The sequence below is a fragment of the Papio anubis genome, chromosome 3, assembly GCF_008728515.1.
Source record: "Papio anubis isolate 15944 chromosome 3, Panubis1.0, whole genome shotgun sequence".
Taxonomy (NCBI): Eukaryota; Metazoa; Chordata; class Mammalia; order Primates; family Cercopithecidae; genus Papio; species Papio anubis.
In genome coordinates, this window is record NC_044978.1 from 94,842,318 (window position 1) to 94,867,136 (window position 24,819).

Consider the following 24,819-nt stretch of genomic DNA (forward strand, 5'->3'; position numbering starts at 1 on the left):
CCTAAGCCTAAATAAAAGAGAGACTTTTTTTTTTTTTTTGAGAGGGAGTCTTGCTCTGTCGCCCAGGCTGGAGTGCAGTGGCGCCATCTGGGCTCACTGCAGCCTCTGCCTCCCGGATTCAAGTAATTCTTCTGCCTCAGTCTCCTGAGTAGCTGAGACTACAGGCACGTGCCACCATGCCCAGCTAATTTTTGTATTTTTAGTAGAGACGGGATTTCACCATGTTGGCCAGGCTCGTCTTGGACTCCTGACCTCAAGTGATCTGCCCACCTTGGCCTCCCAAAGTGCTGGGGTTACAGATGTGAGTGCCTGGCCAAGAGAAATTTTAATATGCAGACACACTGTTCTCCCAGGAAGCTGAAGGGCAAAAGCATAGGTATGTCTTAGGAAATAACTCAAAGCAGGAATTAGTGCAAGGTAGAGAACTCAAGGATTTTGCCCTACTTGCCAGCTATCAAATTAGCCTGCCTCAGTGTCATGGCAGAAGACACAAGATTCCTTCATTAGAGACAAAGGACAATGTATCACTCATAGCAATAGTAGCCAGAGTATCAGTGTTTGCTCTGGTTCGCACAAGGAGACATGAAGAAAGCCAGGTGGGGCTTATACACCCAATGGGCTGTGTTACCAGTGAGAAACTCTGAGTTTAGGGAACCCAAATCTTTATAATGGTCAGTAAGTACCTGACCTTTGCTCAGAAGGGACACATTACCTTTATCTTTATATTGGATAGTAAACAAATTTGCTCTTTGCTCCACAGGGATAAATTATCTCTGTTCCAAGACTGTTTGCTATGTAAACATCCCTGAAATGATATTGCAGAACAAGAGTAGCCAGTCCCACGTCACAAGATGTGCAGAAATGCAAGCGATCCATGGAGAAATGTCTCCCTGTTAACAAGCAGGTGTGGAGGAAGAGCTAAGCAGAAAAAACTATAGATATCCACCATAGATACATCTCTGGAGCTGTGGTACCTTCTACAGTGGCTAAGGCAATGAGTCTAGCACTTGTTACAAATGAATTCAGGGAATATTTATTAATTTGTATTTTAGAAAATGTTTACCATTAGATTGTTTTTCTTAAGAAAAATGTTGATATCTCTGAAATTTTGAAAACAATATTAATGTGTCACAACAATATATATGAAGGAAAACAATTTAAATTGCTGTCAATGATGAATTTGAAATAATTTTTTCATGGACTCTTATTTTTTATTTTCTGTTTCTGTTTCTTAAAGAAATATTGTAGCAAAGGGGAAAGTAGGGTATTGTTTGACGTTTTTCCTGTTTGAGGGAATCTGAAGTATTCTGATTCTGTATGAATAAAAAAACTGGAACACTTACGGATACTTTTTTAAAATTCTAAGGCAGAACTAAGGGGATTGAATACCCTGGGAACTCTCAGTAACCATTTCAGATATTTTTATTATATTTATACATGCTTTTGAAATTCTGGTTAGCCACAATTCTGTGAATGATGAAGTCATAGTCTTAGGAGATGAATCACTAGCCAAGGCTTACTGCTACCGGTATAAACTTACTCTATAATTTCTCTCTGACTGATCGTTGTAGAATGGTGGCTTGTAAGTAAACCAGTGATTTATTTGTTTATTGTATTCAAATGATGAATTTGAAATAATTTCATTGATGGCCTCTCATTTTTAATTTTCTGTTTCTGTTCATTACAGAGATACTGTAGAAAATGGACAAGTAGGCTATTGTTTGATGTTTTTCCTGCTTAAGGGCAAGCAACTTGTCTTAAGTTGTTGAAGCCATAAAATACTGGGCTTGAATTAGTTTAACTCACTTTATAGAAAATTTAGCATAGCAATTAAGCACTTAAATATTTAGTAAATTAAGAAAATGGTCCTCAAATCAATTACAATACCAGGATTTTAGATCTCAGTGAAGGATGAATATTTAGAAGCTTCCTTCCCTCTAAATCAGTGTTAATGCTTTTTTTGTCTGTCTCTGAAATTTAAGAAAGATAATCCCTGTTTTTTCCTTGTTTCTCCCATTTCTAACCCAAGAGAAAATGAAACTATTTCAGTCATATTTAGCAGTAGAGTTAATTTACTAGCAAATCTAAGTGGAACAAATTACACACTGTTTTTCATGTGAGAAAATATGTTCTTAAGTTAGAGGAATATTTCAATAACAAATATCCCTTAGAATCTACATGCAAGACACTAGCTTATCTAATGAGAAAAGTCAGAGAAGTAAAACAACAAAACAACTTCACATTCTTTAATATGCTCATTCAGAATATTAAATGCCATTAATCGACCATCATTATTATAAAATTTACTATTTAGATAAGTGAGTTTTAGTACAGTGCTATTTAAAGTATGGAACTGTTACTGGTGTGTGATAAGTACAGAAATCGAGACTAAGCATTTAGAAACCTAGAACAATTTGACATAGCAATCTTCTGTTGAATCTAATAATAATTTTTTTTTTTCAATTTTTCAATTCTCCTATGGAGAATGATATTTAGAAATACAAATAAGAAAACTAGTTCTTACCACAGATAGTTTTAGAAACCTGTTTTAGTATAAAGCCATCATTTAGTATAAAGTCATCTATTATTACTATTACTCTGAAGTGGTTACCGAGCATTACAGCAGTAGGTAGGATTATAAGTTGTTTACTAAATATGCTAGATTTATTGACTCATGTATTTATTTATTGAGAATCCAAAATATTTAAAGTACTTGATGAAGTTGATGTCCTAACCATTGCCTCTCTGCCCATATTCTCTCTTGGAAATATTACAGGATTCTGCTCACTTCTGACTCCAGCCTCAGCATGCTGTACCATGGTGGGCTAATATTAGTTAGTCTAATAATACATGAGTCTAATATCATGTCATCCAAGAATCTGGAATTGAGAAACTGAGAGACTGAGTGATTAGGTCATAGGAGGCACATGAACTGAAATGTCACCAGTTGTTACAACACCAAACCCAACACCACATGTAGGCTGATGTTAGAGAACATAGAACATGAGTAAGCAGAGGTTCTGAGATAGAATAAGGGGGAATGGGGCAAATGACAAACATGCCAGAAACAGAGAGAGCGATCCCGTCAAAATGTAAGTCAGGTCCTGTCACTCCTCGGCTCAAATCCTGCCTTGTCTTCTCATGTCACACAGAGTAAAAGTCAGTCTTCACAACTGACTACAAGCTGTAAGGAATCTTTCCTCCTCTCTCTGACTTCATCTTCTACCACGCTCTTTGACATTCATTGCAGTTTAGTCATCCAACCTTGTTCTTCCTTGATGCCAGGCACATTATTGCCTCAGGGCCCTTGTACTTGCTCTTCTGCTTGGTATGCTCATATGCAGTTTCCTGCCTGGTTGGCTCCCTCACCCTTCTTCAGAGTTTTGTTCAAACATGATCTTCCAGGTGAGGCCTGCCCTGAGCACCCTACTTAAAATTGCAATCCCGGCCGGGCACAGTGGCTCGCACCTGTAATTCCAGCACTTTGGGAGGCCAAGGAGGGTGGATCACTTGAGGTCAGGAGTTGAAGACCAGCCTGGCCAAAATGGTGAAACTCCGTCTCGACGAAAATAACAAAAATTACCCGAGCGTGGTGGTGAGCACCTGTAATCTCAGCTGCTTGGGAGGCTGAGGCAGGAGAATCACTTGAATCAGGAAGGCAGAGGTTGCAGTGAGCCGAGATTGCACCACAGCACTCCAGCCTGGGTGACACAGAGAGACTCTCTCTCAAAAAAATAAAATAAAATTGTAATCTCGGTCAGGAGCAATGGCCCACACCTGTAATCCCAGCACTGTGGGAGGCCAAGGCGGGTGGATCATCTGAGTCCAGGAGTTGAGACCAGACTGTGCAATACAGCAAGACTCCATCTCTACAAAAAATAGAAAAATTAGCTGGGCGCGGTAGTGTGTGCCTGTGGTTCAGCTACTCTGGAAGCTGAGGTGGGAGGACTGCTTGAGCCCAGGAGGCAGAGACTGCAGTGGGCTGAGATTGCACCACTGCACTCCAGCCTGGGTGACAGAGCAAGACCTTGTTTCAAAATAAATAAATAATAAAATTGAAATTCTGCCCGCACCACACTCCCTATCCTCCTTTCCCAATGTATTTGTTTCTCCATAGCACTATTTCTACACCCTTCACTCTATTCCCTCCTTCTCCATTTGTTTAACATTTTTATTGATTTTGGGCTTATTTTTCCATTGTATCTTTTTACAAACATAAGCATTTATGTATACATTTTCATATCCTTTCCTGCTTCTTGTGCTAAAGGTGTATACCATAAGCACCATTTTGAACCAGTTTTCCTGGAGCTACATGGAGATCGTCATTCCTTTTCTTTTTATTGATGCACAGTCCTCCATCATGTGGATGTATCATAGTTTTTAAACTAGTCCCATATTGATAATATTTGGGTTGTTCTCAGTCTTTTGCTATTGGAAGTAATACTATAATAAATAGCTATGTGTATAGGTCATTATATACTTTAGCCAGTTTGCTTTTTGAATAGATTCTTAGAAGCAAGATAAGTGGATAGCTCCCTTTTTAAATTGAGATGATACAAGAGGATTTCTGTTCATTATATCCAACAAGTCATGATTAAGATTGCTACCTACCCCTGTAGGTCCACCTCAAGTGACCCTTCTTCTGGGAAAACTCTTATTCCAGGCAGAAGGAATCTACTGCTAGTTCCCTAATATGCCCTCAGGTAAAAATAAAAAACAATCCTTATATTTTATATTCTTTCTTGTTCACATCACTCACATGGTACTTTTTACATGCTGCTTTGTATATACAGTAATTTATGTACCTCTGATCTCCTTAAATGGACAATAAGCTGCTACCGATTAAGGAGCACATTCTTTTTGATGTTTATCATCTCTGGTCCCTAACAATGTGCCTTGCACTGGTAATGGATGACTGAATGAATAAGTACAACAGGTATTTGTAATCCTGCACATGACAGTGCCCCATATAAAAGTGTCCATGTGATTTATGTTTCATATAACATACCAGAAAAAAAATCTCAAGTGGACTAAAGAGTTGAATGTAAAAAAAGGAAAAAAAAAAAAAAAAAAAAAAAAAAAAGAAACTATAAGAAAAAAAAAGAAGTGATATTTATTACCTGCTTAGAGGTCAGTTAAAGGATTGTTTGAACCTTATGCCTTTACTTTTTTTCTTTTTTCCTGAACTAGTCACTGCTTGAGAAACTTACACCTTTAAATAAGACTGACACAATAAAATGAGCCTGGAGCCTTCCAGCACATCATTTTGGATCCTCTTAAATAGCTCCTGCCCATATTCTCTCATGGTAACAATCCTAGCCGGTGGCACTTCAAGGGATGATTAAATATTCTTGCCCAAATCTAAGGCTCCAGAGTCAAGCCCATTGTTACAGCCATGTGGAAGATCTGGCAACTGCATTATTGTGCTAAGGAAGAACATCAGCTTCTGTGTGGAGGTTGTGGCCTTTCGACTGTGTAGGAGGAGTTATTTGTTCTATGTTCATATGCCCTGCCTGGACTCTAACAGGCTACACCTACTCTTAAAGGGGACCTTGTGCAACATTATGATGTAGCTCTGAATGCATCAGAGGTGAAGAGATAGACAGGCATGTCTTTTATCTTTGCTTTTGGAGAGGTTGGAGAAATTCATTGCCTCCCACGTAGACTGCAATCCCACTCTGAAAGCAGTACACACTCTCTGTCTGCCCTATAGTATATAAATACCCTCTCCCTATCAGGATGATTACAGTTAACACCATGATCTGCCCTGCTGTCACTGCACAGCAGAATTTTGGTGATTTGCTCATGAGCTGTCTACAAATGATTCCATATCATGATTTGAGTCCAATATTCAAATAGTAAGCAGAGCTGCTAACTGATAGCTGCATCTGACTCAAGGTGAACTAAAATACAAGGCCACACCTCCTGATCAACTGACGTGGGCTGCAAAAATAGGCAGTAGAAAAAGCTCAAAGAACTTGGGAGGATTCTCCTGGTAGGGAAGAGGAAACCAGTCCTCCAATAATGCAGTCCTACAGTAAGACAGCCATGCCAACAGACAAAGCAGTTCTGTTGGCCATTGCTTCACATGTAGGTGCCCTATGTGAGGTAAACCATACCCACTGATAACAGGGAGCCACCTGTGCCATACCCAACTATTCATCTCTACTCTGCCCTGCCCAACACCTTACCCTCATTTTTCTAGAATAGAGTGAAGATGTGAGATGAAGGCTATCTGGTGTCCAGGAGCTCTGGGAAGATAGAATCTGTTTACACAACGATGGACTCTTCTGCATTAGGGAGCTTTGCAGTTTGGGCTCTAGTCCAGCAGATCTGGTTACCAATTTGTCTCAATGCTGGAAACTCACAACCCTGCCAAGTCACAGAATCTCTAACCCTTAAATGCAACTGTTTCTTCCACATGCCCTTTGCAAAGGGCATGGAAACAAAGGTTGCAGCTGCCTGCAACTACTCTGTTTTGGCATTCACAAGGAATCACCCTGTTATCTAGCGTTGAACCCAGTACACCTGGCTCTCATCTGTTTCCCAGGCTCTATACTTTGGCTTTTCATGTCTGCTTCTAGTCTTCCCTATATCAGGACCCGTTCGAATTTTTCTTCTCTGTTGTATAGGCCCAGGACTCTTGCCGCTAAATTCTGACTCTCAGATCTTCTTGCTTTGTTTATTTTGGTGTTATTACTGCCCTGGGTAAAAGACTACTTCTGCCCCCATAAAACTCCTACAGGCTAGGCTGGTTCACTAACTTTTGCAATAAGAAGCTCAGATGCTGAAGCTTTATTTCAGCAAACTGCTGACTGATGGGTCTTCAGCCATTCCTACCTATCTCTCCAGTACCTGGACTACTGCCCAAGTATACAGGCAAATTTTGAGCAAGAGATCCAGGAACTACCTCCTTCTCTCTTCCTTTTTTTTTTTTTTTTTTTTCTTTCCCTAGATGGAGTTTTGCTCTTATGCCCAGGCTGGAGTGAAGTGACACAATCTTGGCTCACTGCAACCTCCACCCCCCCAGGTTCAAGCGATTCTCCTGCCTCAGCCTCCCAAGTTCCTGGGATTACAGGTGCCCGCCACCACGCCCAGCTATTGTATTTTTAGTAGAGACAGGGTTTTGCCATGTTGGCCAGGCTGGTCTTGAACTCCTGACCTCAGATGATCCACCCGCCTTGGCCTTCCAAACTGCTAGAATTACAGGTGTGAGCCACAGTGCCCAGCCGAACTACCTCCCTCTCTAAAGAACTGATTGCTTCAATGCTGGGTTCCAGAGTTGCTGAGACATCAAATCTGGCAAACCTGCTGTTAGAGGAAGATTGTGTTGTTGGTATCGCAAAGGCAATGACCCTTAAGTTCTCAACATTATCCCTCAATCCCCACCCCAGATGGTAGTTGACTAGGTATCAATACCCTTTTAAGTAAAAGAGTGGAGAACTCATCATGCTCATGGGCCAAAGTGCAATTCTGAAGTCAGAACAGCTGGGTCTAATTCAGCTCCACTACTTCCTGGCTATGGTACTGGAAATTATTTAACCTCTCTATATCTCAGTTTCTTCATTTGTAAAATGCAGATGATGATGAGAATAGCAGCTACCTCCAAAGATTAATGTGAGTTTTAAATGAATTATCACTTGTCATAAAAGTGGTTAATAACTATCAGCTGCTATTATTATTGGGCCAATTTGGAGACCTGGATATTTATAGAATTAAATTTCCAGGGCACATATAACTGTCTACATAAGAAGGATGATGAATAGAAAGTAACTTTGTAGACATACTTGGGCAAACTGAACAGTTGATGATGTCAGTCGGGGTAATACTCCAGGAGTTTCCCAAAGACTCAGAAACGGAATTCTCTACAACTTCCTAGAAGGCTAATTATGTAAGTATCTCAGTGGCAGCTTAATTTCCTTTTGCTTGATACAAGTCTCTATAATCTACTCTCTCCACCACATCTCTAGGTCAATACTCAGAATAATGTATTTTAAATCCTAGGGCAGATTATTGAGACTTATCTAATTGACTTGGATATTTGGATTATTCCAAATTTTCTTCCATCTTTGAATAGTAGTTTCTCTAGAACATCAAACACATTCAGAAGTGGTTCATATTCCACTCTTCCAACTTCACTGTCCTACTGATATACTACTTAAAGAAAAAAAAGAAATAATACATGTTATTTAAGAGTTTATCTTCCCATCCGCTGCCACTGAAAAAGGGTGGAAGACAAGGTATTGTTTCATTTTGGATAAGACAGCAGCTTCTTGACAGTTCAAGAACCTGTTCACCGTCTGCTCTGATCACAGACTTACCCACCTCTACATCTATATAATATACGCCCCCAACAGTGTGATAGGGGACCACCCTCTAGACAGAGAATCTCCCTAAAAAAGCCCCCCTTCATTTTGCCACCAAGCGTTCAATTCAAAATTTCTTATATACCCAACCTTTAAGGTTTCTAGAACTCCTTTGTAAAATTGCATTGTACCAAGACAGTGAAGAAGAGGCCTCTTGATTGACCAAAGGGAGGCACATCTGGAGGAGGGATGCTGGTGAGGAACAGATTAAAGAGGGCAAGTAGAAAATAACTGACCATGTGTACCTATGAAGATTAAATGGATGGACTGTTTAGTGAAATGATCTGTTATGTTAAAAAATGGATGGATTGGATAGCAAAGGTTTTGTCAAAGAATCTGAGCATTTTCTAAGGAAATGCAAATATTTCTGTGTCTAGCAATTTCTACTACTTTTTAGCATGTGCTTATATAGACACACACACACACCTCTTGATTTAGGATTTTAGGATGGCTAAATATCTTTAAGCTATTGAGTAATAGTTTTTCATTCTAAATACTTTTAGTGGTTTGTAATATTTTCCACTTTGTCAGGAGTTTCACTAAGAGCTAACCTGCATGTAGGAGCAAGTTATGAAAACAGGTCACACCTGCTCAGAAAAGAAACAACTCCTTCTTCCAGCAACAATCCAAGCTTACAAAACACAACACCTAAAAAGCTAGTTGGGTTAACTGGGATGCATACTTCAGACACCTACTAACTCTGCTCCTTGTAGCTATATAAAAGTCACTTTTAGAGTGACTTTAAAAAAACATGCTTAGCCAGGCATGGTGGCTCACGCCTGTAATCGCAGCACTTTGGGAGGCCAAGGCGGGTGGATCACGAGGTCAGGAGATCGGGACCATCCTGGCTAACACAGGTGAAACCCCGTCTCTACTAAAAATATAAAAAATTAGCCGGGCATAGTGGCTGGCGCCTACTACTCAGCTACTCGGGAGGCTGAGGCAAAAGAATGGCGTGAGCCCGGGAGGTGGAGCTTGCAGTGAGCCGAGAGGGCGCCACTGCACTCCAGCCTGGGTGACAGAGCAAGACTCCGTCTCAAAAAAAAAAATTAAAAATTAAAAATAAAAAACATTCTCTAACACTTCTGAGTCACCAGAGAAGACAGGGTATCATAGCTAACCTGAAAGAGGAAGATCCTGGCAAGGTTAAGGATAGAAAGGAAATATTCTTGTCCTTATGCTTCTCAGTGAGAACTTAAAACTCTCTTCTCAGCAATTCTTAAAGGCTGTTGGCTCTCAGGAGGTGGAGAGTGACCTAGTTTTAAGGATGACATATATAGTATGACATGTTGCTCTTTTGGAAGGAGAAAATGTAATTTTAAAAGTCAACCATTCAAAACAATTACAAATTTCCACTTCAATGATTTGAGATATAACCATATTTATCTAAAATTCTCTTTTAGGAGGCTTCACTTAGCCTAAATCCATTCTCTCTCTCATTTAAAAAACATGTATTGAGCACTTACCATGTACTAGGCATTGTTGTAGGCAGTGTTTTAGGCACTGGAGATATAACAGTGAACTCTGTTCTCATGAAGTTCACATTCTACTGGGGAGAGACAGGCAGTGAAGAAAAAAAGAAAGAAAGAAAAGAAAGGAAGGAAGGAAGGAAAAGAACAAGAGAGAAAGAAAGGGAAAGAAAGATGTGTCTGAGAAAAAATGAAACAGGATTAAGAGGATGGGGAATGATACGGACGCTATTTTATGGAGAATCATCATAATGAGGATAGTGATTTTAGGTGCTATTTGGGCAGAGACCTGAATGAAGTGAGGGAGTCAGTCACGTGACAACGTGAAGGAAGACTAGATCCTAGACAGATAGAAAAGTAAGTGCAAAGTTCCTAAAGTAGAAATATGCTTGGCTTGTTTGAAGAAAATCAGGAAGGCCAGTGTGGCAGAGTGATGGGGGAAGGGTGTTAATGAGATACTTGCAGAAGTTGCCGAGTATCCAGAGCCTTATAGGCCAAGGAAAAGACTTTGAAGTACATTGGGAAGCCAGTTGCTTCCGAGCATTCTGAGCAGGAGAGTAACCTGATGAGACTTAACACAAAGGATCATCTGGTTGCCATGTACACAAGAGACTGTAAAGAAGCAAAGTGGAATGGCTTATTAAAAGAGTACCACTGTAATCTAGACAAGAGAAGATGGCAACTTGAATTAGAGTCATAGCAGTGGAGGTGCTGGGAGGTAATTAGACATATTTTGAATGTAGAGCCAGCATGACCTGCTTAAAGATTGGATTTGGTGGGTGAAAGAAAGTGAGGAGTAGGGATTATCCTAAGGTTTTTGGTCTGAGCATTTAGAAGAAACGAGCTGTCATTTATTGGAATGATGATAACTACAGGACAAGCAGATTTAAGGGTGTATGTTGTGCAGTGTGTATGTGTGTGTATGAACTGAACGTTGTCTTATACTTAAGAGGCCTATTAAACATCCAAATACCTAGATTGGTGCCTGCCACATAGTGGATACTCAATATTTATTGAATGAAAAAGGTAAGATATTGAGTAAGGCAATAGAATTTAAAAATCCAAGTATATCTATCCACTATGAACTTCTCTATATATCTAAGTACATTTACTCTTATGTTTTGCAACCATGAGAACTCATCAGAATCCTTTACTTTTTGATCGTGGAAGAGATACTGGAGATACTGGAGATTCTCCAACTCACGCATTCTAAAGTAAATTAAGGACCAGAGATTAGAGAGCAGCGATCAAGGTCAAGCGCATTTATGCTACCGCTAGAACCCGACATCAGGCTTTCTGATTCTTAATTCATTGTTCCACACTACAACAAGCTTTTCCTGCCCCACAAACATTAGTGCTAACTTCATAATGTCCGGTGAACTATTCAAGGAGTATATTTGAACGGTTCTCCTTACAGAAACTGACTAGTTGGAATCTATTTTACAAAGCACTGAATGCAAGTGAAAACTGCTATACGTGAAGTAAGTCATGATTTTTAACCCTCTGGCAATAAGTTCAGACTGGTCAGAAAGAGCAATGATATTTAAATGAGCATTACATAGATAATATATATTACTTGACAATTATGTTAGCAAACAATCACATCCTTTGACTAGGTCTGTATAGCTAGAAAAATACTCGACTTATAGTTAGCCAGCAAACTTTTAACATGATTTTTGCTACGAATAAATAGCTACCTGGTTTTAACTAGAACTTACAGTCTACTTAACTTACAACACACCAAGTATTGAGTGTCCACTGTGTCAGTGTACTAGACATGGTAAGCAAACATGAACGTCTCCTTAAAGCAAGTAAACAGACAAAAACAAACGAAAAATAATTCTTAGAAAAAAAATCAGTTTTTTAAAAAGTGCAAACACCTATTGAGAACTATTGATCAGGCAGTGCTAGAATACGCAGAATAATTAGATCTTTGTGGAATTGTCAGGAAGAGGTTTCCTGAATGAGTGAGTATGGGATTTAAGAAAGGGAATCAGATATGGCAGGCGGAGAATATGGTACTAGAAAAGCTAAAGGATAGAAGCAAGCCAGTCACGGCAATGAGTCCACACTCAGGTGTAACAGGACTGGATCATTGTTATTAAAGTAAGGGTGGAGGCGGCAACTGAAGAAAAGCTGCAAACACAAGCCAAAGCAGTTCACAATTGACATCTGAAGACCAATGAATGTGATCAAAACAAAGCATTTAAGTTTTGTTTGGGTTTGCTGCCACATTCTAAAGGCGGACTTCACATTCATACAATTTTCTGCATTCTTCACTATCTGTCAGCGTGTTTAAGTACTTTTAACACACAACTTTTAAAAAAATCAAGACACACTATGAGGAACTTTTTCCGAAGAAAATGATCCAAAGAGCAGAATGTGAGTCAATAAACGGAGAAAGGGGGTAGAGAAGCGGTTTACTATCCCTCGCTTCCGCCCGTGTGTGCTGCAAACTTTAAGCCGGGAAAACTATGTTTTAACGGATGAGATAATGCCTTTAAAACTGCTTAGCACAGTGTCTGGCCAGTCGGAAGCACTCAAGCAATTATGATTATTATTTTGACCTTAGACCTCTCTTAACTGTCTGAAACTGGGGTTTATTTTCAGGGGAAGAAACAGGACACAGGCAGTCTCAGACGATCCCGCCAGCCGAGACAATCTCCAATTAAAAGTCGGCATCGATTAAATATTTGCCGAACAAAGTAAACTGTCTCTCCACCGCCGGGCTGAGCGCCCACTCGAGGTCTGGCCCAGAACAAGCGCGAGACTGGCCCGCGGGTCCCACACTCCGTGTAAGGGGTGGAGAACACCCCACACGCCCAGGCCAACAGGCGGGGCTGATCGAGGTCCGTGTTAGCCACCTCAGTCCCGCCAGCGGCGAGCCTTCTTCTCGCCTCCCGGCCTGCAGGAACCCTCCCTAACCAGCCCGGCCTCGTCCCACATCCGCCGACACGCCCCTTCCGGCCTAATCCCCGCCCCTCGAACACCGGCCCCGCCCCATAGGCCCCGTCAGTGGCCCCGCCCCGCCGCGAACCGGCGCCCGGTCCTCTCAGCGCCCGCCGGCGGCCGCGTCCACCCGCGACGCTCTGAGGTCACCGACGGGGCCGGCCCGCGGGGGGCGGAGGGACGGAGGGAAGATGGCGGCAGAGGCCGGATATTGGCGCCGCCTCCCCCAATCCCGGAGCCGGCGCAGATGAGGCAGCTCGGCTGGGGCCAGCGGCGCTTTGGAACCCGAGGTGGGGGGACCCTGGCGGTGGGGCCTGGTCCTGCTATATGCCGGCGCCTCGGCTAGAGTGAGTGGCGGCGACGCCTCTTTCCTCCGGCTCTTTCCCTGTCGCTGCGAGAGCGAGCGGGCGGCGGAGGCGGCGGGGCCGGGATGGAGGACGTTAACTCCAACGTGAACGCGGACCAGGAGGTGCGAAAGCTGCAGGAGCTGGTGAAGAAGCTGGAGAAACAGAACGAACAGCTGAGGAGTCGCTCGGGGGCCGTGCAGGGCGCCGGCTCCCTCGGGCCCGGCAGCCCGATTCGGGCCGGCGCGTCCATTCCCTCCTCCGGCGCGGCGTCTCCTCGGGGCTTCCCCTTGGGCCTCAGCGCCAAGTCGGGCGGCGGGGCCGGGTCGGTCCCGAGGCGGACGAGTAGCGAAGAGCTGCGGGACGCCACCTCCTTGCTGGCGGCGGGCGAGGGCGGCTTGTTGGACGAGGTGGAGCCGCTGCGGCCCGACGAGCTGGAGCGCCTGTCAGGCTGGGAGGAGGAAGAGGAGAGCTGGTGAGCTTGGGGCGCCGGGTCGGAGCTGGGCGGGGACGGACCCGGGGGCGGAGAGCGTCCTCTGAGGGTCCCTCTGGTCTGGCGCCTCGCTTTGTGTAGTCGAGAAAACTCCCGTGGGGACTCGTGGTTTTCTTGCTTTGGCAGAGGGAACCTCAGCTGGAGTTGGGGGTTCGAGGCGTGCGCAAGTAACAGGGTTGTAGCTCGTTCTCCTTTGGATTGCGGACCTTCTGGGTGCTGGACCCTATTGGGGTCTGTGGATTGGGGCAGCTTGAGAAGGGCTGTTCGCCTGGGGAGGAGTCGGAGGTGGGAAACTGCTTTGTAGGCCGGGGTCCTGCTTTGTGTAAGATACTGGCTTTCGGATGGTGGCCCTGGGCATTTTGGATGTAGGAGAGGGGTCTGCTTGATGAGGTATCACCAGGTGTGGGGGTCGGGGGCAGACCAAAGTCGTCTACGTCTATGCAACGGTTGGTGTTTGGGACCCATGTCTGGCAGGGATGGGGAGACCGTGTGAATCAGCACTCCCCTTTGGGTAGTGGGGTAAAGCTTGCTTTGTGTGAAGAGGGCAGAGGATGGTGCTGCTTGTTTTCTTTTCTTTTTTTGTTTTTGTTACTCTTTGTGTGAAGAGTCAAGGGTGGAACTAGAGCCCCGGCTCTTATTTTCTAAAACGAGAATTGAGTCTGGCGTTTTGCAGAGCTCTGAATTGACAGTTATCACATCCATCTTTCATTTCCACGTTCCTCCTAGGGGCAGAGAATAAGAGTCCTATTTAAAAATTTAAACCAAAGCTGTATTGTCATAAGCCACTTCTTGATGAAATTGTGATCCCCCCCACCTTTATATTACTTTCATAAATAGGACATGGGAGGTTTTCCCCTCGTTTTATTATAAAGATGTGTGTGGGAAATTATTTGTCTTAATTAATTTTTCTTAAAGTTAAGTTTTAACTTTTAGCTAAAATATCTCTGCTCTATTGAAATTAAAACTTCTAACTTAGTGAAATCGAAATCATGCATAGACTCTGTTATTGTAGGGTTGGAACTTTTCAGTGTTCTGAGGTAGTTAAGAGCTTTCCTGGATTCAGGCCCTGGTTTTGCCACTTACTAGCAGTATGACCTTGAGCAAGTTACTCTGAGGCTCACTTTCTTCTTCTATTTGATGGAGAAAATAATAGCACTTACCTCTATAGAGTTATGAAAATTTAGTAAGATAATTATGTATGCATTTAGCGCTGGATCTGGCACGTAGTAAACTGTCTTAAAACAAGCTGCTATTTGTTACTCTTAAGCCTAGTTACTTAAATCAAGGAACATGATGTTCTTGTAAATCAAGAATCTTACATGATGTTGTAGGAGATTCTGGAGATTCTTAAGTGTTGATCCCTGTTCATAAGGCAGTTATAGTCTTGTTGAGAACTAAGTTTTGTGCAGTTAAATAAACTAGAAAGTGTACAGTGAATTACCCAAAGAGTGATAGAACAAAAAGTGCTGACAGTACTCAGTAACTGGGAGAAAAATAGTGGTCCACAGTAGTTGGGCCAGACTTTGAGGAGGAGGTGGCTTTGGAGTCTGGAAGTGAGTAAAGAGCGGGAAGGGCATTTTATGCTCTTGACAGCTAAAAGAGCAGAGTCAGAGGTATTCGTAACTCCCAGTTAGGAAGATTTGAGTAACAGGATTACTCTTGAGTATATGATGACAAACCTTTATTACCAAGTAATATCAAATATTAGAGCTGACTATGGTAGTGACAGTTTTTGATATAAATGTGAAATTACTTTCTCCCAAAGGAATCTTGGGTATGCATGCACTTTAAAAGAATCCAGAATCTTGTAAATATTGTCACATGGCTCTTGCAAGTGATGATAATAATGATGCTCATAATAATGAGGATTAGCTGCACCCATCAGCCCATTTTAGATTATGTATTATTAGAACACATTGAGTCCACTTGGAGGAGCCGATTAAGTCTTTGGCTGCTTTGGTTCCTGAGCATGAGTTTTGTTAAGGTAAAGTAAGTCTTCCTTAAATACTGTGCCAGGAGTTTCTTTTGACCAGATGATTCCTGCTTAATGCTTTGATCCTGGCATCATATCTTGATCTTACAGGTGTCCTGTACTTTTTCTGAGATTTGTGTGAACTGTAAGTTGGATATAAATAATATTTAAAATGCGTTGGGGTATGTGATTAGGGTAAAAGTTGTAGGGGGTGGATGTCAGTGGCAGGAAGGTTCAAAGGCAGTATTTTTTCCTTTTTTAGCAAGCTAAAAATCTACCTTCTGTAACTTCTAGCTATTCACCTTCCTTTTCATCTAGAGGAATGTTTCCTCCCGAGTGTATGTGCCACAAAGTGCTAGTTCTGAAGATGTCAGTAAGTGCTATGTAGAATAAAAGTGGGTGGGTTCCGGGATGGAATAAGTGTGGGAAAAACTGATTCTACAAAAATAAGCAGTTTTCTTTAATGCTGGGCTCTTGGAAATGCTAATGTGTTTTGAACATAGTAAATCTCTAGGGAGTATGGTTTGGTCCTAAACTTAATTGAGCTCCCAAGGAACTAGTATCTTATAGAACACACATAGAAAATAGTGCTCTACAGCAGTCACTTTCACACTTTTTTTTTTTTTTCGACCCAGCTTCATGATAAATACATTTTAACTCATAATCAGGAATTCACATATATATGAATAATGTATATGAATAATTGAAGCAAAAGTTTAACAAAATGTTGATTACTTTTACTACAAGTGATATGCTCAGATATTTTCCTTTCTATTCTGTTTCATTAGAATAAGAATGCTGGTAACTACCCAGCTAAGCTGATTTTGTGACCCATTAATGAGTTGCAATTCTCACTTTGAAAAACACTGTTCTAGAATAACTCAGAAAAGCTTAGGGATGAGAACTAACATCATTGTGCATCACAGTGTGTCATTCTGTGCCAGGCAGCTTATAAATATTTTTTACCTCTAATTTTGTACATTTATGAGATAGGTAGCATTTTCTAGGTAAGAAAACTAATCTCTCTCCAAGCATGAAATAACACACTAAATAATGGCACCAGGGTCTGAATCCAGGTCTTTATACATCATAGCCTATGCTGTTCCCACAGTATTTTGCTTTTTCCAAGTATAATCTCCTTTTCACATGAATGACCTCTTCACATATTTGAAGACTACTGTGGTGTCACTGCTGACTCTTTCTCCCACACACTGTGAGCATTCCCTTGTCTTCTTCAGAGTATATAATCCCAGTTTGTTTTATCATTCCTTAGATAATGTAATTTTCTGATCCTTCAATCATGGTTTTTCTTTTTCTTAATTAACTCTAAATTGCTCATTGTCATTATACATGGTTATCAGAGTTGTACTCAGCATTTTAGATGATATTTGATCAGATGGAGAGTGTGGTGGGTATGAACCAAATGCTGTTTTTTTTTTTTTTAACTAAATACTTCATTGACAGTTTTAACTTCTATTACTTATGCTTAATATGAGCCCGAAATATCAACTTCTCTCCCGTATATTTTATACATAAGATGTTAAACTGAGTCTTCCTAACCCTATTTTTTGTGTAATGGATTTTTTTTTAGCTTAAATATAAGGCTTTTATTTTATATTTTTTTAGTTGTGCTTAGATTAAATATAAGGCTTTTAAATTTCCTTTTGTTAGTTTTTAGACATTTAATATTATCCTTTCTGATTTATTTGGTCATCTTTATATTTGGTAGGCATATCTACCGTGTCTTCATTCAAATTATTGATAAGAATAAATTACTATGGGCTGGGTGTGTGGTGGCTCACACCTGTAATCCCAGCACTTTGGGAGGCCAAGATGGGCGGATCACGAGGTCGGGAGATCGAGACCATCCTGGCTAACACGGTGAAACCCCGTCTCTACTAAAAATACCAAAAAAAAATTAGCCAGGTGTGGTGGCACATGCCCGTAGTCCCAGCTACTTGGGAGGCTGAGGCAGGAGAATGGTGTGAACCCGGGAGGCGGAGCTTGCAGTGAGCCAAAATCTCGCCACTGCATTCCAGCCTGGGCGACAAAGCGAGACTCCGTCTTAAAAAAAAAAAAAAAAAAAAAAAAGGATAAATTACTCTGAAATGTGCACGTCAGACTCACTCTAGATTAACACCAGTCTATTAATTAACACACATGGTTGTTCAGTAATTACTAGTTCTATCTTTTATTGTCAGGCTCATATGACATTTTATGTGGACATTATGAAAGATTTTTGTCAAATGCCTTGCTATAATTAAGCTATTCTCTGCCTATAAGATTCTCAACTACAGTGAAGAATACTACATTACTATTACCAACCTATTAAAATAGCCATTGCAGTTGATTTGTTTGGACTTGTTTATGATGAATGTTCTAGCTAGCATTTCATGTATTCACTTTTCTTCACAAACTTTTTAAAATCCAGTTTTGAATTTTGCAAGGAATCAGTTTGGTCTGGACTTTCTAGACACTGCTTATTTTTTTCTTTAGAAGTTGCCATATTTCCTTTCATCCAGACTTTTGATCCTGCCCATGTTCACCATTATATTAGTGATAAAATTTCTGTTCCTTTCCATCATTTGGAGTGGTAGGCCTAAGCCCATTTTAAGCTACATTCTGGCTCACTAGATCAATTTATCTTAGGTTTATGAAGACACTTCAAATTCATACTGACTTCTCATCAATAACTTTTGTTGATAAATGTCCCATTTCAGAGCTAGGTAGGTATGTGGTTTTTATACCTTTTTGTCACTCGTGGCTTTTCACTGCTGAGAGTTAATTTATTGTATGACCTCTTTGTTTATGTATGCTTTTTGTAGAGGGCCATTGGTAAAATTTGCCTGTAATTTAATTTGGTAAGCCTAAATTAATAAAGCAATTTGTGTAATTATCACCACTTATCTGAATAGTTTGGCAGTCATTCACTGATTAACATACTAACATCTTGGGAAGTTTTATGTTTTCTAGACTCTTCTGTACCAAGGAGATGTTATTTTAAAGTAATGTGGTTTGCGTATGTGTGTGGGTTAGATGAATCAGAAGTTAAACCTCTAATAAGCTTTCTATTTCCCTTTTTTTTTTCTTTTTTTTTTTTTTTAAGAGACAGGGTCTTCCCATGTTGCCCAGGCTGGTCTCAAACTCCAGGCTGGTCTCAAACCTCAGCCTCCCAAAGTGCTAGGATTACAGGCATGAGCCACTGTGCCTTGCCCTCTATTCCATTGTTAGCAGTGGTTTTCCAGTCATTCTAAAATGGCTTTAAATTTTTTTCTTTAATGGAACAAATACTTAGAGTACCTGTGTGCAGCACAGTGTTGGGAACACTGAGAGACATGATTATGCAAGTTCTTAAAAAATAGAACTTGGCCAAGCAGGGCCCCATGGTTGATAAAAGTATATTACAGTCACTGTGATGTGCCCATGTTGTATATGCCAAGCGTTTTGCAAGACAGCAGTCTACAACCTTTTTGGCACCAGGCACTGGTTTCGTAGAAGACAATTTTTCTGTGGACCAGGGGTGGGGGTATAATCTACAGCTCACTGCAGCTTCAATCCCTGCCCCCCCCCCCCCCCCCCCCCCCCCACCCCCCCCAACCCTGCCCCGGCTCAAGTGATTGTCTTACCTCAGCCTCTTGAGTAGCTAGGACCACAGGCGCGTGACACCATGCCTGGCTAATTTATTTTTTATGTTTTGTAGAGACAGGGTCTCACTATGTTGCCCAGGCTGCTCTCGAACTCCTGGGCTCAAGTGATCCACCTGCTTCATCCTCCCAAAGTGTTGGGATTACAGGCGTGAGCCATAGTGTCCAGCTCCTTTACACATTTTAAATCATTTAATGTGTACAATTTGGAGTTGTAATTATTATTATTGTTTTTATTGTAAAATATACATAACAAAATTTACCATGTTAATAATTTTTAAGTTTACAGTTCAGTGGCATTAAGTACATTTACAATGTTGTGCAGTCATCACCACCATCCATCTCTAGACCTTTCGTCTTCCTCAGTTGAAACTGTGTACCCATTAAACAGTAATTCCCTGTTCCCATGGACTCCAGCCCCTGGCAACTACCATTCTACTTTCTGTGTCTATGAATTTGACCACTCTAGGTACCTTGTATAAGTAGAATCATTCAATATTTGTCTTTTTGTGTCTGGCTTATTTCATTTAGCATTGTCTTCACAGTACATCCATGTGGTAGAATGTGTCATGTTATCCCTATTTTACAGTAAAAGAAGCTAAACCCACAGTCACATAGCTAATAAAGTGAAATTGAGATTGACACCAAACCTAAAAGTCAAGTCTGATGAAGAACTATTGATTTTGATTTATTTAGCCTATAGATATTTAGCTTGGGTAAGAGAACTTTTCGAGTATTTGAAGGACTCTTATAAGGATTATTATATAACTCTTCATCACTAGACTGATAGGTGTAAATTAGAGGCAGGCAATTTTTGATTTTGTAGAATGAAGAATTTTTTAATAGAGCTGTTTTTGGATGATAAGGACTACCCTAAACAAATTTTTGGAAATAACCTTCAAAAGACTGCTGAATGCTCCTGTTGTGGGCGATGTTACAAAGAAGTAAAAAAGTTGAATTGGGTGAATTCTAAGTGTTCTTTTAATTCTGTTGCACTCTATGTGGGAGCATAAGATAACTTCAAGACAGGCTGGGCATGGTGGCTCACGCTTGTGATCCTAACACTTTGAGAGGCTAAGGCAGGAGGATCACTTGAGGTCAGGAGTTTGAAACTAACCTGGTCAACATGGTGAAACCCCGTCTCTACGAAAAATACAAAAATATTAGCTGGGCTTGGTGGTGGGCACCTGTAATCCCAGCTACTTGGGAGGCTGAAGCAGGAGAATTGCTTGAACCTGGGAGGCGGAGGTTGCAGTGAGCTGAGATCGTGCCATTGCACTCCAGCCTGGGCGACAGAACAAGACTGTGTCTCAAAAAAAAAAAAAAAAAAAAAAGATACCTTCAAGACAGAGTGCTAAGCTTAAGTGTGAGGAGATATTTAGCAAAGGAAGCATCATGGATGTTTTCCCTTTAAGTCTGTGGCACATTTCTCTGAATATCTTCAGTAATGGCCAGTTGTTTTCCTCTTGAGGGTAGGTTTGAATTTAGAAAACCATTAGAGTCATTATCTTGCCTGGTGAAAAAAATGAGTTAGCAGGATATTTAAAAGTCCTCAGCAGTCCAGCACTAATTTACCCTTTTCCTAGATTTACTTGCTTTTGCCAGAACCTTCAAGAACTTTTATGCCCTTTGGCTTTAGATGTTCATCCGTTTTTTCCTCCTCCTCCCCTTACCAAATTTTACTTATTATTCAGGTACGATACAGATTTTCTTTCCTTTGTGAAATTCTCTTAAATTTTTAACTGGGTTTACTTCCTCTTCATTGTTAACCTATCACTGTTTACATATCCTTTTTTAGAGTATATTTAATACAACCACCTTGTACTTTGGTCTGTGTAGTCTAGATTGTGAGCAGTTTAAGCAGGAGGACAGTATCACATTCGTCTTTGTTTTTCTAAACAGGACCACAGTATAGTAAGAGTTCAGTGATACTAATTTAAATGGTATCAATCTATCAGTGATGTTAGGTTAAAATGAGGCAAAGCTATAAAACAATGAGACCAAATTTCTTACATGACCCTTATGCCAGTTACAGATGAGATATTTCTCACAGATTCTGAATAATGGTAGTATCGAATCTGTACTTTCCCATGATGAATTAAAGAAGAAAATACTCTCTAGATGTAGTGTCTGATTTTTAAAATAAGTTTAAAAATTAGCCGAAGTACTGGCATGGCTCTGTTTAGTAGGATTACAGAAGCACTTTGTTTTAAACTTCTTCTTTGTACCTTTTGTGATTTCCAAGTTTTCTGGTAAGACGTGAATTGCTTTTATAATTTTTTTTTTTTTTTTTTGAGATAGAGTCTTGCTCTGTCGCCCAGGCTGGAGTGCAGGGGCACAGTCTCGGCTCACTGCAACCTCCGCCTCCTGGGTTCATGCCATTCTCCTGTCTCAGCCTCCCGAGTAGCTGGAACTACAGGCACCTGCTACCACACCCGGCTAATTTTTTGTATTTTTAGTAGAGACGGGATTTCACCGTGTTAGCCAGGATGATCTCGATCTCCTGACCTCGTGAACCGTCCGCCTAGGCCTCCCAAAGTGCTGGGATTACAGGTGTGAGCCACCACACCTGGCCCTGCTTTTGTAATTTAAAAAATCCTGTTGATAAAATTTAAGTTGGTTTTATTACTCTGTGATCATGTGGGGATCATAATATAACATGATACATTAAAAGCCTTTTTACTGGTAGTTTTCCTTGTTAATTAGTGGTAGTAAGATTATATATCACAGATGGATAAATTTTGGCTTCAATAAATATGGTTTCATTTATTGAGTAACTGCCATAGGTGGAGCACTATGCTATAATGATAGCATATTTTTGATAGAATTGGAACCCAAGACATATATATGATCTTATGATCCATTATTCTTGTTTGTTTTAAATTTAACAGTTTAATTGGGCAAAAAAACATTTATTGAACTGGATAGCACCCAGGACCGAAAGTGGTTTAGAATGCTTCTTATAATGTTCTTAACTTTACATTGAAAAAGTTAAATTCCACAAGTGTAACTATTAAAACATTTATCAGATCTACCTAAATAAATCATGTAGTCTGTTTTCATGAAAAACATAACTTTGGTTTTTAGGAATATCAGATAAGGAACACTAAAGTTGTATAGCTCACATCCTATGAGCCTTCTGGATCACTGATGCTGCTACTACTCCTCAGTCACATCTTTGGGGCCACCCTGTATTCAAATTCCTATGCCAAATGGCCCAGGGAACCTGGTGCTGATACCCTGGTAGCCCAAAAAGGCTACTTGCCTTCTACTTCCACTTATGCAGCCCCCTGCCTCCTTACTCTTCTGCTAGGAACATATCTATAACTATAAAAATTCATGTAATTTTGACATGATTTTTAAAAAAGGCAATTTGGGCAGTAAATAACAGAGTTAAGTAGTGTCTTAATATAAATAGTTTGCATTACCTGAATACACTATTCCTTATAGTAATTATCTGTACTTGCCAGAGCACATTGCATGTGACTCCTGTTGGGCTGATTTTCAGTAGCAAAAATGAATTTGTAAAAGAATGTAGGTTTTAAGGCTTTGGTAATAGTAAGTTCTTATTTCACCTCTTTCATTTACTCGAAATTACATCTTCTGAGATCTTTCATTTTGGGATCGAAGTTACGGAGGAAATGAACAACTTTAAGACAAACTAGCTTATTTAAGAGGAAGACTTTAGGTCTTTAGGAGTGGCTTAAAGATTGCAAAACACAGTTCACTTGGATCTGGGAAAGGTCTCACATTCTGGAATAAAATAGAAATTAGAGACTTTAGAGAAAAAAATATTGATTATATCTCCTTGAAATGTGAAGAATAATAGATGCAAGATAATGTAGTACCATAGTATCACATACGAAATTTTTAAAAATATTTGGAAAGATAAGACAAAGTTGTATTTAGTTAAAAATCAGGTTTATAATTCACGAGGATGAATCAAATCATCTCCCACTTCTGCAGTGTACTAGACTGAAACTCCTCCGCCACACATCCCTCCACTACTCCATTCAGGAGCTTCTGCTTCTCTGTGAGACAGTAAGAAAGTACCCAATTATGTGTGGCTCTTGAGGCTTATTTTGTTTGGAAAATGTAAATGAGAAGCAAGAGTGGGCCAAGCTAAGTCTGTAAGTGACCCTTGACTCCAGTAAGCCTGAGGAGTGGGATTTAATAGGTGCTCTCAAGTTAGGTTTTTAGTATGCGTTTAATACCTAATTGGTACTATATTTTATAGTGATAATCAGACTAAATTGTGTGTTTTTGCTAATACCTATTTAGTAGATACAGAAAGAATAGTAATTTTAGGCTGTGAATGCTTGTATCTTTTGAGTGGGCCTGCTCATTTCTCCTCTGAGTGGGGGAGATAGTGAATCCTGTGTTGACCTGTCACAGTGAAATTCTTATTTGCCATTGGTTATACTTAGGACTGATCTGGAGTGGATTAAAAAGCAAAACCCAAAAAACTGATAAATCCTAGAAACCTGAATCTAGAGGTTTGGAACTTGATGAGCAGGTACCATAAGTCTTGATGGTAGTGCACCCTGTGAGTGAAAGAGGCTAACAACCTTTATGTGAGGTATAATAATCTAGTTTTATCTTAATTCATCTTCAAGTTTTTGTCTAATACCATGTCTGGCCAGTGGTAACTGCTGTATGAATATTTGTTTAAATTACTGAGTGGAGCATAAGCTTTCAGGGTGTTTAGAGTTTGGCTAGGAGACAGAATGAACATAGAATTCTGTTCTCTCTGAAACCAATAATATTTTCTAGAAGAAATATTTATATGGGCTTAAAAGTGAGAGCTGGGACTTTGGATTTGGGCACAGATGGAAAGGTATTTTTTGCTGTCTGTGAGAATCAAGATGTTTAGGGAAAAGAGCGAGTGATACATTTGAGTAGGGTAGAGAAAAGGCCTGTGAAGATACTTAACTAAAGGGACGTTTGTTAGGGAACAAGTGAGAAAGTTGAATCATTGGGTTAGAGATCATACTGTGAATGGCCTGTGAAAGCTAGGAGGAGAGTTTTTGAATATTGAATGCTCTTAACGAAATGGCATTTTGGAGAGGTTAGTGTGTAGTATGTAGGCGAGGACACAAGTCATAGCTACCTTTATTGGCTAGAAAACAGCCTCTGAGGTTTGCGTCCACCTCTTGTGCCCTGAAGTATTCAAACCAAAGTATTGAATTCAAACCAAAGTATTGAGTCCACAGCGATACTCTTTCCATTTCATACCAACTACTTATATGTTGCATGAAAACCATCACATCACATCAAGCTAAATGATTAAAGATTAGGCCATTTACCTAAGAAGGAAATAATAGATATCATTTTGGTTTCAAGATCGTTTAGGTCCAGTTAAAAAAACATTCACATTGTTTAAAAATGTTATTTTGATCTTATTAACATTATTATAAGAATAATCCCAAAGCAGAATTTGCGACCTTGACATTTGGGTCAGATAACTCTTTGTTGTGGATGCTATCCTGTGTGTTGTAGGATGTCCAACAGCATCCCTGGCCAACCAAAAGTGTCTCCAGACATTGCCAGGTGTCCCTTTGGGGCAGAATTACCACAGATTA

The 24,819-nt window shown here is 40.4% G+C and overlaps 1 protein-coding gene across 4 annotated transcripts in view; it reads left to right on the forward strand.

Moving 5' to 3' along the window:
* Positions 1 to 12,805: 12,805 nt before the first annotated feature.
* The window catches only part of SLAIN2 (SLAIN motif family member 2), a 78,882-nt gene continuing 66,868 nt past the window's right edge, over positions 12,806 to 24,819 (forward strand). For 3 of the 4 annotated variants that reach the window (XR_002522118.2, XR_002522119.2, XM_009206800.4), the window contains exon 1: positions 12,812 to 13,603. Coding sequence is in view for 2 of the 4 variants with exons in the window: in XM_009206800.4 (XP_009205064.1) it covers positions 13,215 to 13,603 (389 nt within the window). In the remaining 2 variants the exon portion in view is untranslated. Of the gene's footprint in view, positions 13,604 to 24,819 lie in introns of all 4 variants that reach the window. The other variant, XM_003898658.4, reaches the window with a different exon arrangement.